Source organism: Ranitomeya imitator, chromosome 4 (assembly GCF_032444005.1).
Source record: "Ranitomeya imitator isolate aRanImi1 chromosome 4, aRanImi1.pri, whole genome shotgun sequence".
Taxonomy (NCBI): domain Eukaryota; kingdom Metazoa; phylum Chordata; class Amphibia; order Anura; family Dendrobatidae; genus Ranitomeya; species Ranitomeya imitator.
Genome location: NC_091285.1, coordinates 239,687,022 through 239,707,824, shown reverse-complemented (window position 1 = coordinate 239,707,824; position 20,803 = coordinate 239,687,022). Strand labels below are relative to the sequence as shown.

Below are 20,803 nucleotides of genomic sequence, written 5' to 3'. Positions count from 1 at the left end.
CCTGGAGACCCAGGATCTAACATGTACTCAAAGTCTGTATACATGATAAGCATGCTGCGCAGAGATGGAGCCTTTTCTCATATATCACATATAGATAGTGAGAGTAACCTGGTTATCACCCAGCATCATCAGACTGTACTGTAGCAGAGATGAGGTCACATACAGGTCACCAGACTCCATAAATGGGAAGGGGGGAATCAGCAGACAGCAGCATGCAATGCACAGACAAGAAGTGCAGCCTCTTACCCTCATATATAAATAAGGTATATATATATACCATCCCTTTACTGCTCCCTCTCACCAGTGACTAGTCCCTGTAACTGCCCAGCTCCACGCTACCAATAGCAGACACTGTATGTGTCAATGCTCTGACCCACTACACAGATACACAAAACTCATGAAGACTCTGTATAATACAGCAGAAATAAGACACAACAGCCATGTCTGTGAGGAGGTCACACAGGAGCTGTCTCTGCAGTGTGTGAGGCAACTTGTAACAGACCCATGAAGGAACATGGCAGCTACATGAATCTCTGAGGTAATATTACTCCCAAATAAGATGTAAGAGCTGAGACTACACTAATACATGATGAATGTGGAGTAGTATATCAGCCATGTCTGCAGGGAGGTACACATGAGGGAACATGGCGGCTACATGAATTTCTGAGGTAAAATTGATCCCATATATGATGTAGGAGCTGATACTACACTAATATATGATGTGTGAAGTGAATGTACTCCTATCAGCTATAATGTGAGGTGATAACCCCAGTATTGTACTCCCTGAAACTGCAGACATGTTTCCTCCTGTCTATCGTGTGAGAGAAATAGTGATGTGTCGTTCCTGAACGATCCGACACAAAGAGCCGGCTCTCTGCTGTGAACGAAAGGAGTCGGCTCTGCAGTGTGAGTGAGCCAAGTCTTTTTTTTTTTTCTTTCTTGGCTGCTGGTGCCTGCAGCCTATCAGATTAAGGGTAGTGAAGTGACTGTGACTCATGTGGGAGGAGCAGTGAGCAGAGAGGGAGATGTGGACTGTTAACCCTTAAGTGCCCCCAGACTGCAAGGATTAGTGTTCCACCATCCTTCAGTCAGTGCTGGAGTCAGGATTTGAGGAGCTACCTTAGTCCCACATAAAGATATACTTTACTGGCCTCATCCATGGCATTATATACTGATATATACTTTATAATTGTCTAAGGGTCACTTCCGTCTGTCTTTCTTTCTTTCTGTCACGGTTATTCATTCGCTGATTGGTCTCGCCAGCTGACTGTCATGGCTGCCGCGACCAATCAGCGACGGGCACAGTCCGGAAAAAAATGGCCGCTCCTTACTCCCCGCAGTCAGTGCCTGTCGCACACATACTCCCTGCTAACACAGGGTTAATGCCGGTGGTAACGGACCACGTTATGCCACGGGTAACGCACTCCGTTACCGCCGCTATTAACCCTGTGTGACCAACTTTTTACTATTGACGCTGCCTATGCGGCATCAATAGTAAAAAATGTAATGTTAAAAATAATTTAAAAAAAACAACCTGCTATACTCACCCTCCGTAGTCGCTCGTGCCGGCCGCCATCTTCCGTTGCAGGTTCCTGTGGCAAAGATGGTATGGGAGAAGGACCTGCCATGATGTCACGGTCATGTGACCGCGACGTCATCACAGGTTCTGCGCTCATACCAGCCCTGGGACCGGAAGCTGCCGTAGACTACAAGGGGCCCTTGGAAAGGTGAGTATATGTTTATTTTTTAACCTGTGACAAACCTGGCTGGGCAATATACTACGTGACTGGGCAATATACTACATGGCTCTGTGATGTATACTACGTCGCTGTGCAATATACAATGTGGCTCTGTGCAATATACTACGTGACTGGCCAATATACTACGTGGCTCTGTGCTGTATACTGCGTCACTTGGCAATATACTACGTGGCTGCGCAATATACTATGTAACTGGGCAATATACTACGTGGCTGCGCAATATACTACGTCACTAGGCAATATACTACGTAAGTGGGCAATATACTACGTGACTGGGCAATATACTACGTCACTGGCCAATATACTACGTGGCTGGGCAATATACTACGTGGCTGGGCAATATACTACGTGGCTGGCCAATATACTACGTGACTGGGCAATATACTACGTAAGTGGGCAATATACTACGTCACTGGGCAACATACTACGTCACTGGGCAATATACTACGTAAGTGGGCAATATACTACGTGACTGGGCAATATACTACGTGACTGGGCAATATACTACGTGACTGGGCAATATACTACGTGACTGGGCAATATACTACGTGACTGGGCAATATACTGCGTGGCTGGGCAATATACTACGTGGCTGGGCAATATACTACGTGACTGGCCAATATACTACGTGACTGGCCAATATACTACGTCACTGGGCAACATACTACGTCACTGGGCAATATACTACGTAAGTGGGCAATATACTACGTGACTGGGCAATATACTACGTGACTGGGCAATATACTACGTGACTGGGCAATATACTACGTGACTGGGCAATATACTACGTGACTGGGCAATATACTGCGTGGCTGGGCAATATACTACGTGGCTGGGCAATATACTACGTGACTGGCCAATATACTACGTGACTGGCCAATATACTACGTCACTGGGCAATATACTACGTGGCTGGGCAATATACTACATCACTGGGCAATATAGTACGTGACTGGGCAATATACTGCGTGGCTGGGCAATATACTACGTTACTGGGCAATATACTACGTGGCTGGGCAATATACTACGTCACTGGGCAATATACTACGTCACTGGGCAATATACTACGTAAGTGGGCAATATACTACGTGACTGGGCAATATACTACATCACTGAGCAATATACTACGTCACTGGACAATATACTACGTGACTGGGCAATACACTACATCACTGGGCAATATACTACGTCACTGGACAATATACTACGTAAGTGGGCAATATACTACGTGACTGGGCAATATACTACATCACTGGGCAATATACTACGTCACTGGACAATATACTACGTGACTGGGCAATATACTGTGTGGTTGGGCAATATACTACGTTACTGGGCAATATACTACGTGGCTGGGCAATATACTACGTCACTGGGCAATATACTACGTAAGTGGGCAATATACTACGTGACTGGGCAATATACTACATCACTGGGCAATATACTACGTCACTGGACAATATACTACGTAAGTGGGCAATATACTACGTGACTGGGCAATATACTACATCACTGGGCAATATACTACGTCACTGGACAATATACTACGTGACTGGGCAATATACTACATCACTGGGCAATATACTACGTCACCGGACAATATACTACGTAAGTGGGCAATATACTACGTGGCTGGGCAATATACTACGTCACTGGGCAATATACTACGTAAGTGGGCAATATACTACGTGACTGGGCAATATACTACGTGACTGGGCAATATACTACGTCACTGGACAATATACTACGTGACTGGGCAATATACTACATCACTGGGCAATATACTACGTCACTGGACAATATACTACGTCGCTGGGCAATATACTACATCACTGGGCAATATACTACGTCACTGGACAATATACTACGTAAGTGGGCAATATACTACGTGACTGGGCAATATACTACGTCACTGGGCAATATACTACGTGGCTGGGCAATATACTACGTGGCTGGGCAATATACTACGTGGCTGGGCAATATACTACGTGGCTGGGGAATATACTACGTGGCTGGGCAATATACTACGTGGCTGGCCAATATACTACGTGGCTGGCCAATATACTACGTGACTGGGCAATATACTACGTGGCTGGGCAATATACTACGTGGCTGGCCAATATACTACGTGGTCCAGATTGCATCTCTACACTTGACATAGGGACGCATGGACCTGCAATTGCATCAGGATTTGTCATGTGCTCCCAAAACGCAGCTTGTTGCGAATTTTGGGTGTTAAAAAAATCTGCAGACATCCTGGTACGTGGCAGCGAATCCAATAAACATGATTGTCAATGTAGACGCCCCCCAAATCAGGATGACAGCATCCAATCTGTATGTGGATGTCATACTGCGCAGGCTCGGAGCCTAATTTTTATTTTCTTTCACTTTCACCAGTGCTGGTAACATGCCTTTATTTTTATGAATTATAATCTCATACAGCGCCAGCACATCACAGCACTTACTAAATCAGAATGGACATGTACAAAAAAATGCCGCATACTAGGCTGGGATCACACATGCGAGAAACACGTCCGTGTCTCGCATGTGAAATCCAAGCTCTGGCGCCGGCACTCCAGAGCGGAGCGTGTGGCTCCATGTGTTGCTATGCGGCCGCAGGCTCCGCTCTGGAGTGACGGCGCCAGAGCTTGGATTTCACATGCGAGACACGAACGTGTTTCTCGCATGTGTAATCCCGGCCTTAGAAAGTAATACATAAGACTACAACCGAGTAGCAGGGCTCTGTTCACAAGAGCTAACAATCTGAGGAAATAGCAATGCTAAAAAACAGTCTGTACTGCTTCACTAGAGACTTCTACAGGTGTATAATGAGGCCCTCCCTGTACAGGCAAACACCTGGAGCAAGGACTATGGAAAACGGATTTTTATTTTGAAAAAGAGCCGGTTCGCGAGCCAAAAGAGCCGGCTCTTTATGGTGAGCAGAGCCGAAAGAGCCGGATCACCAAAAAGAGCCGGACTGCCCATCACTAGAGAGAAAGAGGGAGAGCCAGAGTTGCCTCCCCTATATAAGCCCCACCCTCCTCACAGTAATACACCAGGCACAAACATCTAAACTCCTTCCTCTTAAAGCAACATCACTCTTGTTTAAAATCTATACTGCAATACAAACAAAGGCTGCAGGAGTTCTCAGTCCACCCATCCCCAAGTCATGTCCACCTCCGTCTAGTCTCCGGTGGTTTCTGTCTTGCAAATCATATTACTGATAGCTAACCCTAGCGTAAAAGCCAAATCAGTGCATCTCTCACATCTTTAACAGAATTATTTTCTGTTATTACTGAGTGTAGCTGAACGCAATGTATCTGGAAGGTGGCTCATATATTACAAAGACTGAGAACTTCTGCTTTAGAATTTACTATGCAAATGTTCTCCATACAAGTCTGTACATTTAAAGACGCAGTCCATCAAAATAAATTGCACAACGGAAGGAAGAAAAATCTAGCAATAGGCGTGGCTGAACAAAAAAATAACCTTTATTCCATATATTTAAAAAATCATTGCAAGTACAGTGCAGACCAAAAGTTTGGACACACGTTCTCATTTAAAGATTTTTCTGTATTTTCATGACCACGAAAATTGTAAATTCACACTGAAGGCATCAAAACTATGAATTAAGGGTGGTTTCACACTTGCGTTTTTGTCTGCAGCGTTTTTTTTTCCAAAAAACGCATGCGTTTTTTTTCCTATATTTAACATTGAAAACGCATGCGTTTTTGTTTGTACGCATTTGGTCGCGTTTTGCAACGCATGCGTTTTTTTACTGCATGCGTTCATTTTCAGAAATGCAACCTGTAGTATTTTTGAGAGGCCTTTATTTGGACCAAAAAAAAAACGCATGCGTTTTCATGCGCTTTTTTTTGGGTCAAAAAATACATTGGAGTCAATGGGGACGCATGTGTTTTTTTGTGCATGTGTTTTTTTGCGTTAAAAACACATGCGTTTTTATATTAAAAAACCAGAAAACACACTAATATGCCACCCCCCAACATAAAAGTGATAAAGGGACCCTAACCCTAACCCTAAGGGATCCTAACCCTAACACTACCCCTAACCCTACCCCTAACCCTAACCCTACCCCTAACCCTAAGGGATCCTAACCCTAACCCTACCCCTAACCCTAACCCTAAGGGATCCTAACCCTACCCCTAACCCTAACCCTACCCCTAACCCTAACCCTAAGGGATCCTAACCCTAACCCTACCCCTAACCTTAACCCTACCCCTAACCCTACCCCTAACCCTAACCCTACCCCCAACCCTAACCCTACAAGGGATCCTAACCCTAACCCTACCCCTAACCCTAACCCTAACCCTACCCTTAACCCTAACCCTAACCCTAATCCTTTTAGAGTTAGGGTTAGGGGTAGGGTTAGGGGTAGGGTTAGGGTTAGGATCCCTAACCCTACCCCTAACCCTAACCCTAACTATTTCTGTTTATAGTGGGTTTTTTACTTTATTTTGATGATTGGCAGCTGTCACACATTTCTCAGCATGCGTTTAAAAAACGCAAAAGCATGAAAAAACGCATGTAAACGCGTCAAAACGCCGCGTTTTTTTCACCACATGCAAAAACGCATGCGTCAAAAAAACTCAGCGTTTGCACGAGTTTACATGCGTTTTTTCACCATGCGTTTTTCTGCGTTTTTTACCGCAAAAACGCACCCAAAAAAACGCAAATGTGAAACCAGCCTAACACATGTGGAATTATATACTTAACAAAAAAGTGTGAAACAACTGAAAATATGTCTTATATTCTAGGTTCTTCAAAGTAGCCACCTTTTGCTTTGATGACTGCTTTGCACACAACAATCTTGAAGGAGTTCCCAGAGTTTCTTAGCAATTGTTGGCCCTGTTGCCTTCACTCTGCGGTCCAGCACACCCCAAACCATCTCGATTGGGTTCAGGTCTGGTGATCATCTGGCGTAGCACCCCATCACTCTCCTTCTTGGTCGAATAGCCCTTACACAGCCTGGAGATGTGTTTGGGGTCATTGTCCTGTTGAAAAATAAATGATGGTCCAACTAAACGCAAACCGGATGGAATAGCATGCCGCTGCAAGATGCTGTGGTAGCCATGCTGGTCCAGTATGCCTTCATTTTTTAATACATCCCCAACAGTGTCACCAGCAAAGCACCCCCACACCATCACACCTCCTCCTCCATGCTTCACGGTGGGAACCAGGCATGTAGAGTCCATCCGTTCACCTTTTCTGCATCGCACAAAGACACGGTGGTTGGAACCAAAGATCTCAAATTTGGACTCATCAGACCAAAGCACAGATTTCCACTGGTCTAATGTCCATTCCTTGTGTTCTTTAGCCCAAACAAGTCTCTTCTGCTTGTTGCCTGTCCTTAGCAGTGGCTTCCTAGCAGCTATTTTACAATGAAGGCCTGCTGCACAAAGTCTCCTCTTAACAGTTGTTGTAGAGATGTGTCTGCTGCTAGAACTCTGTGTGGCATTGACCTGGTCTCTAATCTGAGCTGCTGTTAACCTGCGATTTCTTAGGCTGGTGACTCGGATACACTTATCCTCAGAAGCAGAGGTGACTCTTGGTCTTCCTTTCCTGGGGCGGTCCTCATGTGAGCCAGTTTCTTTGTAGCGCTTGATTCTTTTTGCAACTGCACTTGGGGACACTTTCAAAGTTTTCCCAATTTTTCCGACTGACTGACCTTCATTTCTTAAAGTAATGATGGCCACATCCTTTTTCCTTGCCATAATACAAATTCTAACAGTCTATTCAGTAGGACTATCAGCTTTGTATCCACCAGACTTCTGCTCAACACAACTGATGGTCCCAACCCCATTTATAAGGCAAGAAATCCCACTTATTAAACCTGACAGGGCACACCTGTGAAGTGAAAACAATTTCCGGTGACTACCTCTTGAAGCTCATCAAGAGAATGCCAAGAGTGAGTCAGACTTATCTTTGCTTCTCTTCAGCCTCAATCTTGATTCCCAGATTTCACCCTGCATTTTTTCCCTCTATGTTTTACTATCAATCCCATGATGCATCAGCACAGTATCACTTAGACAGCTAGAGCTTGTATAAACTCACGCTGCCGGTGTGGTAACACTTTGGTTATCGTTTCCTCTATTTTTTTCTTTAAAAGCTAATATATTAAACAGTTAGAAGGCTGAACTGTTATCTCCTACATTATAAGTGTTTGACAGGAGCTGTGTAGTCATCATCATTAACCATGATAGGAGTTTTGGTCTTTTTGACTTCCCCATCTTCCCTAATAGAAAACTGTGATGCAGTCCTTGAAATTTTATCATATAGCAAGTACTAGTGATTGAGATGGTAATCACCTTCAGAGAAAATATAGCCATGTAATTCCCATAGAGGGTCACCATTACAAAACAAGAAATATACCATAAATTGTCAGATAGGGAGAAAAAACTAAATAAGGTAATACTAACTGTATTATATATATGGATACTGGTGATACTGGTTCCCCATCACAACTGTGTTTTAATATTTTTTTGTTATGTTGTCTAATAAAATATACTAGTTTTTTTAGGTCTCTGTGCAAGTTTTTTGTAGGTTATTAGTACATAAAGTGTGTATTTTTTATGAGGTAGACATTTATGCTTTACGAGATAGGGCATGTGAGCAAGATGCACATTACTTTGCCTTTTGTGCTGAGTTAGATTTCATGTTTATGATATGGGATAGAAGTAATTCATGCTGATGAAGTAAAAGATGAGCAATGAAAGGCATGAATGTAGTAATAACCCCAGCAAAATGAATATATGATCACTGGTTGGTTTCAAGTTTGAACTCTATATTGGTTTTATATGCCTAAGAGTCTTTCGTGTAGGTAAAGAATTAAATCAGTCAAACATTGATGAATTCCTCCTAGAGTCTATTATAAAATAATTCACTTGAGGCAAAATTTGTAAGCAGTTGAGTTGTAATTTGACATGCTTAGGAACCTATGACAATTAAATTACCGCGAGGGCCTACTTGGGAATATGTCACACAGCAAATCGACAGAAATAGCTTCCTAGACTGTGCTGGAAACCTTCATGCACTATTTCCATGAATCCTAATACAAATAACATTTCTTTTATAGGAAGCAGTTGAAAGAGATAGAAGATCAGATTCTGGAAGTATTATCTTTGACACAAGGAAACATCTTGGAGGACGAGAGAGCTATTGACATTCTTTCCTCAAGCAAGAAGTTATCCCAAGAGGTCCAGGAGAAACAAGAAATAACAGCTAAGACAGAGGAACAAATTGATGAAACCAGAGATGGCTACAGACCAGTATGTACATTTTACACCATTTCAGTGCCTGCCGTTTTTTCATACAAAAAGTACACTACTAGATATTTAGTATTATAATACTATACAGTACATTAGATGTCCTATTTCATGGATCAAAATTTAAGTGGTTGGAACCAATGATTTTAGAACCATATAGGCATAAAGGAAACAACTCATTTTTTAAATAACCCTTTTAAACAGAATCCGTCAGCAGATTTTTGCTTTGTAATCTGAGAACACCATGAGCTATGGGCTGATACACTGATTTCAATGATATGTCACTTATTAGGCTGTGTGCTGTAGTTTCAATACTATCAGTATTTAATCAGTAGGACAATATCACTGCCGGATTAGCTGCTATTGTGCCTCCTAGTCTAAGCCCGCCCCCGCGACCTATTAGAAGCTTACTGTCAGTATGCAATGTGCATAGAAAGCTGCCAATCAGGGGTGTGGGCGGGGCTAGCTTTCTGGGCTCTTCTACATCTACAGCAGAGAAAACTGTGATTGTATCACAACTGCTGCATCCTGTCATGTAAGTGATACATCAGTGGAATCAGTGTCTATTTCCCTACATTAAGCTGCTCTCAGATGAGGTAGCAAAATCCTGGTGACAGATTCCTTTTAAGGAATTCCAAGTCAAAAGAAGGGTAGTAGAGAACAGTGTCCCCTTCTATAGGGCAAAACTAAAAGACAGAACCACTTAAATATTCACATAAGCAAATAGATGGTATTCTGGACCCTGAAAGAACATAGAACGGGGAAAATCTATTGTTAAAAAAGTAGGCACACTCTAAGGCTGTGTGCACACATTGCGTTTTTTCGCTTTTTTGGGTTTTTCGCTATAAAAACGCATAAAGAACGCATGCATATGCATCCCATCATTTAGTATGCATTCCGCAATTTTTGTGCATTTGTTGCGTTTTTTTCCGCAAAAAAAAAAATGCATTGCAGTAAAAAACGCAGCATGTTCATTAATTTTGCGGATTTTTTGCGGATTTCCCACTATATTATTTCATTTGGAACCTCCGGAAAAAAAAATGCAAAAAATCCGCAAAAAAAAAAAACGCACAAAAAAACGCAAGAAAAACGTGGAAAAAAACGCATGCGAATTTCTTGCAGAAAATGTCCGGTTTTGGTCAGGAAATTTCTGCAGGAAATCCTGACGCGTGCACAAACCCTAAAAATGCATTAAAAAAACTATTTTTTGTAGTGTGCCTGTCTTTATACCCCCTTTTTTCTGTATCCTTCTAGAAGGAGGCATGTTGGTCTTGTTGGGTTTGGTCTGCAGAATACAGCTTGTTCGTGGTGGTTTTAGCAGTCCTTAAACCCTATGATCTGTTTATGTAAAGTGTTCATGCAAAATTAACAACACCTTTTATGATACGGTTATTGAAAGGATGTCTCAAAAAGAACCTCAAGACTTTCAATTGTCTGTGGTTAAAGGTGTAAGAGAAATCATGCCTTCCAATCCATAGGGAGCATGAATCAGAGTCTGGCTGCACGATTGCAGTTAGGTATGTTTTGCCCTGAAACACTTCGGTGTTTCAAAGAATATTACTGACCGGTAGGAATAGATGAGACTGGTCCACTCCTGCCCCCGGCATGCACCCTTCTAGGTGACTGACAAGTTTATCCCATTTGAGCACAGTGGGAGAGACCTGTCATTTATCTAGAGCAGGGGATTCAACCTCGTCTGGCTATATGGGCCACACATAGAAACATTTTGAATTTCACTGGCCACAAATTTTGCAGGATGAGATAACATTTTTATTGATACCATTTTTTTCATTAATTGTATGGGTTATGGTACAGTTTTATAACTTTGGTTGTTGTGGATGCAGCGATAACAAATGTGCACTACTTTGTTTACTTTAGTTAGTACATAAAACAGCATTTCTAGTGATTTTTTTTAACTTTTTTACAATTTTATTTTCCCTTCTTTTTGTTCCCCAGTTGGCACAATACAATAATATTGCCTTACAATTACCACCATACAGTAATTATGACCAGCTTGTAGTTATGTCCCCATCCTGGTTCCCATCTTGTAGTTATGTCCCTAACGTGTAGTAATGTAATCCATCGTGATCCGCATTTTGCAGTAATGTCGCCCATCCGGGTCCCCATGAGTGAGTAATGTTCCCCATCCCGGTCTACATATTGCAGTAATGTCGCCAACCTGGTCCTCATATTGCAGTAATGTCCCCTCCTGGTCACCATATTTCAGTAATGTCGCCAACCTGGTCCTGTATTGCAGTATTGTCCCCCATAGTGGTCCCCATATTGCAATTATATCCGCCATCCTGCTTCCCCTATTGCAGATATGTCCCTCATCCTCCTCCCCATATAGCAGCCATGTCACCCACCCTGGTACCCATAATGCAGTCATGTCCACCATCCTGCCCCCATATAGCAGTCATCATATCCCCTTCCTTCTCTCTGTATAGCAACCATATCTCCCGTCCTGCTCCCAATATAGCAGCCATGTCCAACATTCTGGTCCCCATACAGCAGCCATGTTCCCCAGCATGGTCCCTATATAGCAACCATGACAACAAGCCTGGTCTCTATATAACATTCATGTCCCTCATCCTGCTCCCCATAAAGCAGGCATGTCCCCCATGCTGGTCCCCATATAACAGCCATGTCCCCTATCCTGCTCCCCATATAGCAGCCATGTTCCCCATCCTGGTCCCCATATAAGAGCCATGTCCCCTATCCTGCTCCCCATATAACAGCCATATCCCCTATCCTGCTCCCCATATAGCAGCCATGTCCCCCATTCTGGTCTCCATACAGCAGCCATGTACCACAGCCGGGGCCCTCCCCATATAGCAGCCATATCCCCAACATGGGTCCCATAGAGCATCCATGTACCCCATGATAGTCCCCAATCAGCAGCTATGTCCCCCATCCTGATCCCCATATAGCAGAAATGTCATTCAGCATAGTCCCCATACTGCAGTAATGTCCTCATCCTGGTCCTCATATTGCAGTAATGTCCCCTAGCATGGTCAACATATTGCAGTAATGTCCTCATTCTGTTCCCCATTTTGCAGACATGTCCCTCATACTCATTCCCCATATAGAAGTCCTGCCCCCATTGTGCCCTATATAGCAGATATGTCCCCATCCTGCTCTCCATACAGTAGCCATGTCCCTCATCCTGCTCCCCATATAGCAGCCATAGCCCTCATACTGATAATCATATAGCATACATGTCCCACATCCTGGCCCCCGTATAGCAACCATGTACCCCACCCTGGTCACCATATAGCAGCCATGTCCCACATCTTGTTCCCCATATAACAGCAATATCCCCTTTCCTGCTCCCATATAGCAGCTACGTCCCTCATCCTGGTCCCCCTATAGCAGCCATGTCCCCCATTCTCGTCACCATATAACAGCCATGTCCCCTATCTTGCTTCCTATATAGCAGCCATATCCCCCATCCCGTTCCACACAAATCAGCCATGTCCTTCATCCTGGTCCCCATATAGCAGTCTTGTCATCCATTCTGGTCCCAATATAACAGCCATATCTCCCATCTTCCTCCCGTATTACAGCCATGTCCTCCATCCTGGTCCCCATATAGCAGCCATGTTCTCCATCCTGGTCCCCATATAGCAGTCCTGTCACCCATTCTGGTCCCAATATAACAGCAATGTCTCCTATCCTGCTCTCCATATAACAGCCATGTCACTCATCCTCCTCCCCGTATTACAGCCATGTCCCCCATCCTGGTCCCCATATAGCAGCCATGTTCTCCATCCTGGTCCCCATATAGCAGCCATGTCCTCCATCCTGGTCCCCATATAGCAGCCATGTTCTCCATCCTGGTCCCCATATAGCAGCCATGTTCTCCATCCTGGTCCCCATATAGCAGCCATGTTCTCCATCCTGGTCCCCATATAGCAGTCTTGTCACCCATTCTGGTCCCAATATAACAGCCATGTCTCCCATCCTCCTCCCCATATTACAGCCATGTCCTCCATCCTGGTCCCCATATAGCAGCCATGTCCTCCATCCTGGCCCCCATATAGCAGTCCTGTCACCCATACTGGTCCCAATATAACAGCCATGTCTCCTATCCTACTCTCCATATAACAGCCATGTCCCCCATCCTGGTCCCCATATAGCAGCCATGTCCTCCATCCTGGTCCCCATATAGCAGCCATGTCCTCCATCCTGGCCTCCATATAGCAGTCATGTCACCCATTCTGGTCCCAATATAACAGCAATGTCTCCTATCCTGCTCTCCATATAACAGCCATGTCCCCCATCCTGGTCCCCATATAGCAGCCATGTCCTCCATCTTGGTCCCCATATAGCAGCCATGTCCTCCATCCTGGCCTCCATATAGCAGCCATGTCCTCCATCCTGGCCTCCATATAGCAGTCCTGTCACCCATTCTGGTCCCAATATAACAGCCATGTCCCCCATCCTGGTCCCCATATAGCAGCCATGTCCTCCATCCTGGCCCCCATATAGCAGCCATGTCCCCCATCCTGGCCTCCATATAGCAGTCCTGTCACCCATTCTGGTCCCAATATAACAGCCATGTCCCCCATCCTGGTCCCCATATAGCAACCATGTCCTCCATCCTGGTCCCCATATAGCAGCCATGTCCCCCATCCTGGTCCCCATATAGCAGTCCTGTCACCCATTCTGGTCCCAATATAACAGCCATGTCTCCTATCCTGCTCTACACATAACAGTCGTGCTCCCTATCCGCATCCGAGGACGCTCATTCAACTGAAGAGAAGTGCTGGCGGCGGCGGCCCTGTGGACCTGGCCACATCAATACGTGAGCTCACATGCCTGCGGGCCGCAAGAAGCAGCCTGAGGGGCCGTATGTTGCCCACGGGCTGTGATTTTGAAACCCCGGATCTTGAGCGATGCAAGGAGAAACAACCCATGTCGACTCCGGACTAGTCTTTTCAATTTGTCTGAAACGTCTGAGCAAAATCCATGCCAAGTTACAATCATGTAGCCAAGCTCTGATTCATACTGCCCATAGTTTGGGCAGAATAAATTGACTGGTTCCCATTAATTATACAATCTTGTGTCAGACCAGATGCAAACCAATGTGACAACTTAAGTAAAGTTTCTCCTTGTGGAGAGTGACATGCCAGCTTCGGCACGCCAAGTTAAGGAGGCGTATTCGACTTGAGTACACACTGTTCGGAGGCCTTATGTGTGTTGTCTTTTTTTTCTAACAGTGGATTGCTGGCTGTGCATTTTTAGTATTTGTGTTTATTGTGGTCTAGTCTCCTTTTCCTATTCACTATCCTGGAGACTCAAACTGTTCTCTAGATTGGTTCTTATTCTCCTATCTATTTCAGTGTTTCAATACCCAACCATTGAGCTCTGCATTGCGGGAGTGCTCCAGCGCACACACTTTCATTTCACGCTCAACAGGGGTCTCTTCATTATTAATTTCTATTGTTAAGCTGCTATTTTTACTTGGATTCTAGGCATGTGCTGTGATAAATGTTCAGCAGTTTACTTTTTAAAGCATTGTCCTCCATTTACAAATAAATCTGAATCAAGGTTTTTTTTCTTAAATTTTGTTACTCGGAAAGCTATTTTCTAAAATCCTTGCTCCTCACCATTTCCACAGTCAGATTTAGAATGTCATATTTCAAAAATGAAGTAATGTCTGCCATATCACTTATATCCTGCTGTCCTCCGAATTGTATTTTTGGAAATCAAACCTAGATCTGAACAGATAAACATATTTCACAGCGGATGGTTTCTAAGACCTGCGCACGAGACGCAATGCTCGCACAAATTTAATTTTCAAAACTATGCTGATTTTATTTGTGTGTGTTTTCTCTGATGAGTTCATCCCTCATTTCCTGAGATATAAGAACCCAGTCAGACAGAGACATTGATGGAAAATAATCAGAAATCAGAACTGCTGCACGAAAATACCCATGCTCCTAATGGTACGTTACACACTCTGTGCCTTAAATGTCAGTATCTCATGGCACACTGGGAATAGCGTAGTATGCAGCGTTATTATTAATGCAATCAAACATACCAAAACCCAAAATGCAATCTACTATATAATTGTCTAAGGGTTACTTCCGTCTGTCTGTCTGTCTGTCTGTATGTCTGTCTGTCACGGATATTCATTGGTCACGGCCTCTGTCTGTCATGGAAATCCAAGTCGCTGATTGGTCATGGCTGTTTTGCCACGACCAATCAGCGACGGGCACAGTCTAGCGGCAAAATGGCCGCTCCTTACTCCCCGCAGTCAGTGCCCGCTCCGTACTCCCCTCCAGTCAGCGCTCACACAGGGTTAATGGCAGCGCTAATGGACCGCGTTATGCAGCGGTGTAATGCACTTCGTTCACACTGCTATTAACCCTGTGTGACCAACTTTTTATTATTGATGCTTCCTATGCAGCATCAATAGTAAAAAGATCTAATGTTAAAAATAATCAAAAAAATTAAAAATCGTTATATATTCACAGTCCGTCGGCCTCTCGGATCCAGAACAGGCCTTTTCCGCTCCTCGCGACTCTCTGGTGACCGCTCCATGCATTGCGATCTCGCGAGACCGCAATGCACTCTTCAGACCGGAGCGCGCGAGGAGCATCGGTAACCACTTCGATCCAGAGGCCAGTGGAAGGTGAGTATATAACTATTTTTTATTTTAATTATTTTTCTTAACAGGGATATGATGCCCATATTGCTATATACTACGTGGGCTGTGCAATATACTACATGGGCTGTGCAATATACAACGTGGGCTGTGCAATATACTACATGGTCTGGGCAATATACTACGTGGGCTATGCAATATACTACATGGGCTGTGCAATATACTACGTGGGCTGTGCAATATACTACGTGGGCTGTGCAATATACTATGTGGCTGTGCAATATACTACGTGGGCTGGGCAATATACTATGTGGGCTGTGCAATATACTACGTGGCTGTGCTATACACTACGTGGGCTGTGTTATGCACTATGTGGGCTGTTATACAGTACGTGGGCTGTGTTATACACTACGTGGCCTGTGTTATATACAGCGTGTGTGGGCTTTTATAAACTGCGTGGCTGTGTTATATGCTATGTGGGCTGTTATACACTCCGTGGGCTGTGCTATATACTACATGGCTGTGCTATATACTCCGTGGGCTGTGCTTTTTCTTATGCATACCATTACAAGGGTATTTACATCTGGGGGAGCGGGGGGATGGGCGCTTTTCCAGCATTCCTGGGACATTCATCCTGTGCTCTAGTCATTAGATAGTGTAATATTTTGATATATGTTTTTGTATTATTTATGACAATTAAAGTTTGTTTTATAAATCATTGCTCTGAATTGCTCTCCTTTTGGCGTGGCCTGTGTTATATACAGCGTGTGTGGGCTTTTATAAACTGCGTGGCTGTGTTATATGCTATGTGGGCTGTTATACACTCCGTGGGCTGTGCTATATACTACATGGCTGTGCTATATACTCCGTGGGCTGTGCTATATACTACATGGCTGTGCTATATACTCCATGGGCTGTTATATACTACGTGGCTGTGCTATACACTCCGTGGGCTGTGCTATATACTCCGTGGGCTGTGCTATATACTACGTCGCTGTGCTATATACTACGTGGCTGTGCAATATACTACGTGGCTGTGCAATATACTACGTCGACTGTTATATACTGCGTGGCTGTGCTATATACTACGTGGCTGTGCTATATACTATGTGGCCGGCCACGAACAATCAGCGACAGGCGCAGTCCGGCCGTGAATTGGCATGGGATTTGAACCACGCTTCGCTAATTGGTCGCGGCCGGCTGAAACCTGTGTATTCAATGTATTATTCTAAAATCTTCATAAATAAACTACGTACGTATTCTAGAATACCCGATGTGTTAGAATCGGTATACCATCTAGTTATTTTATAAACAGCAAAATTATATTCAAATGGGAAAATAATTTTGATTTAATTCTGGCAATGTTTCATTAGATACACTCAGTTTGCTGAACTTTTGTACATGCTAGAGCTAAAATACTAACCAGATGCCATTTTTTTGTTCTCAACAGGTTGCTAACCACTCCAGTGCCATATTCTTTATCATCTCAGATCTGGCTTATATTGACTCAATGTATCAGTATTCCTTGGCTTGGTTTATAAACTTGTAGGTGAATGCTATAAAGAAAAGTGAAACATCTCTAAGTCTGCAGGAAAGAATACAAAAACTAAATGACTACTTTACAAACAGGTATGATCGGCGTCAATGAATGTGCTAATGTTTATCACAAAGCAAGAAACAATGGAGTAAGTAAGGGATCTTAGTTTTACAGAATTTTTCAATACTAGTAAATGTAAGTGTATGTGTATGTGTATGTAAGTGTATGTGACCTGATACATTCTCTAATTTCTCCAGGCAGGCATGTTCCTCTTCTTTTTGCCACTTAATGGCAGTTGTGCAGTAGTGTTTATCACCCATAAGCTATAATATCATTTGTTTAATATATACTGTATGCCATGGCATTTATGTTAAACAGATGCCATTATAGCTTCAGGGTGATGAATGCTACTATTCAGCATCCATCATAGACATCTGGCACCCATAGGCTACTGCCACGTAAAAATATTATCTAGGGTTTTTTTACTAGACACTACAGGATGGAATAATCAACTACACCAATCCATACTTATCTATTGACCCCAGTTTGACTAATAGACCCAATAAGCATATTTATTGTGTACATCATGAGGTTCTGCTAAACAAGCAAAAATTCATGATGAAAATGGGGCTTAAGGAATATCACATTAAGTTAAAGGGAATTAGTCAGCAGGTTTTTTCTATTTCATATCAAAGCAGCAAAATGTAGGAGCAAACAACCTGATTCCAGGGATGTGTCACTTATTAGGCTGTGTGGTGTAGTTTCAATACAAGCAGTGTTTTGCCACAGGAGATTATCACTAGAGGACTAGGTGTCAAGTGCAAACAAGTCCAGCTAATCTGTGTAACTCCGCCCATCCACTGATTGACAACTTATTAACAATATAAGTGTACACAAGAAGCTGCCAATCAGTGTTGTAGGTGGAGTTATACAGACCTCAGCATTCTAACCAAAGCTACATCTAAAGCACAGAAAACAAAGATTCTATCAAAACTGCACCAAGCAGTCCAGAAGGAATATATTGCTGGAATCAGGCACTCTGCCCTGACATGATGATGCTTTCAGGTTACATAGCAAATGCTTGCAGACAGATTACCTTTAAATAAGAATATAACAGTTAGGTCCAGAAATATTTGGACGGTAATACAAGTTTTGGCATTTTAGCTGCTTATCAAAACATATTCAAGATACACTTATATAATCAATAATAGCTTAAAGTGTAGACTCTAAGCTTTAAGGGTATTCACATCCTAAATAAAATAAGGGTTTAGGAATTACAGCTCTTTAATATGTAGCTGCCTCTTTTTCCAGGGATCAAAATTAATTGGACACATATCTCAAAAGTTCTTTAATGTGCTGAATTAGGCTATTTCCTTATTAATCCATCATCAATTGAGCAGGCAAAAGGTCTGGAGCTGATTCCAGGGTTGCATTTGCTTTAGGAAGCTGTTGCTATGAACCCACAACATGCGGTCAAAGGCGCTCTCAAGAAATCCATCAGAGAGATAGCAGACATGTTAGGAGTGGCTAAATCAACAGTTTGGTACATTCTGCATAACAAAGAGAACATTCAAAAGTGCCTGGACGTTCACAAAAGACAACAGTGGTGGATGATCGCAGAATCCTTCGATGCTGAAGAAAAATGCCTTCACAACTTCTACCCAAGTGAAGAACCCTCTCCAGGAAGTAGGTGTTTCGGTATCTAAAGTGTACCACAGAAGGCTTCCTGAGAACAAATACAGAGAGTTCACCACATGGTGGAAACCAATGATCAGTCTTATGCTGGGGTCACAAAAGCGATGATGTTCTCATGCGAGAGAATCAGCTTGATTATGCTAATGACAGTTTGAGCTGAGTGTCAGTTTACTGTGATCCGATTCTCTCATATGAGAGAATCGGATCACAGGTCTGGAGAGGATGTGGAACTTAATTTCTCCATCTTCTCCATTGTCTGTTTCCACATTAATCAGACTGAACTCAGATAACTTCCGAGTGCAGTCTGCTGTTTTTCATGCACCCATAGACTTGAAAGGTTGTGCGCCACTATTTTTGTAGCCACTTGCAGCATGCTGTGATTTTTTTTTCTCAAGATGAAGTGGCATGAGAAAAAATAGCAAATCTGCACTGCCTAATAGTACAACATTGGTATATGCATGTGTGCGCAAGCACTTAAAAATAGAAAGCCCATATTAGACTTTTCCAAAATAAAAATCTAAAGAAGCCAGCCCAGTTCTGGAAAAGCATTCTTTGGACAAGTGAAACTATGATCAACCTGTACCAGAATGATGGGAAGAAGAAAGTAACGAGAAAGCTTGTAAAGGCTTATGATCCAAATCACATCCTCTGTGAAGCATGGTGGAGGTAATGTGGTAGCATGGGCATGCATGGCTTCCAAAGGCACTGGATCACTAGTATTTATTGATGTGCCTGAAGCAGCCAGATGAATTCTGAAGTGTACAGGGATATACTTCCTACTCAGATTCAATCAAATGCAGCAAGGTTGATTGGACAGTGCTTTGCGGTACAGTTGGACGATGACCCAAAACATACTACGAAAGCAAACCACACATTTTTTAAGGCATCAAAGTGGAATATTCTGAAATGGCCGAGTCAGTCACCAGATGTTAATCCCACCGTGCATGCATTTCACAAGCTTAAGACAAAACTTATGTCAGAAAGACCCACAAGCAAGCAATAACTGATGTCAACTGCAGTAAAGGCCTGGCAAACATCACAAAGGAGGAAATCCAGAGTTTGGTGACATCCATGGCTTCCAGACTTCAGGTTGTCAATGCCTGCCAAGGATTATCTACAAATGACTAAAAATAAACATTTTATTTATGATAAGTATAATTTGTCCAATTACTTTTGAGCCTCTGAAACGAATGGGCTTTTGTAGAAAAATGGTTGCAATTCCTAAACGTTTCACAGGATATTTTTCTTCAACCCCTGTAATTAAACCTAAAAAGTCTACACTTCAATTATATCTCAGTTTAAATCCAAAACAGTGGCACATAGAACCCAAATAATGTAGATTTGGTCACTGTCCAAATATTTCTAGACCTAACTGTATATACATTCCTCCCCGAAAAATATTTTCATTTAGAAAGAAGCATTTTTTTAGGCATCAACACCCCTAGTCATGAAAGGGTCAATATCTCCATGCTTGCAGTCAGGACAATTTACAAATCGGGGAATGATTTGTGTATTTTGACCTCATGTACTTAATGGTCTTGTATTAAAGAAAACCTACAGGATGTTGTAAAATAGAAGTCATTTGTGAGCATCTCAACCACGGCGTTTCAGTCTTCAATTTTACTTTGCGTTTGACTGTTGCCAGGGTTGCTTTTACAGGGTCGAGGCAGCCTCCCAATATCATCTTCCTGCTTTACTTACCAATAACTAGTGAAAAGGCTGAACACATTTTCTTGTGTTTTCAGGCGTAAAAAAGTCTAATGAGAGAAATTGTTCCCATGGACACTGTCTCTTCGATTCCTGTCATTCCTGAATCTAAAGGGGAAAGCTTTATGGTGTGACAAATGGTTCTTTGCTTTTGCAAAAAAAAAAAAAAAAAAAAGAAACGTACATTGTTTTCCAGATGTAATTAAAA

General features: G+C 43.0%; 1 protein-coding gene across 1 annotated transcript in view; it reads left to right on the top strand.

The window, feature by feature from the left end:
- Positions 1–20,803, top strand: part of LOC138674484 (dynein axonemal heavy chain 3-like) — a 3,367,401-nt gene that overhangs the window by 3,044,729 nt on the left and 301,869 nt on the right. The window contains 2 exon segments of the mRNA XM_069762320.1: positions 8,854–9,046; positions 17,107–17,285. Of these exon segments, the coding sequence (XP_069618421.1) occupies positions 8,854–9,046; positions 17,107–17,285 (372 nt within the window).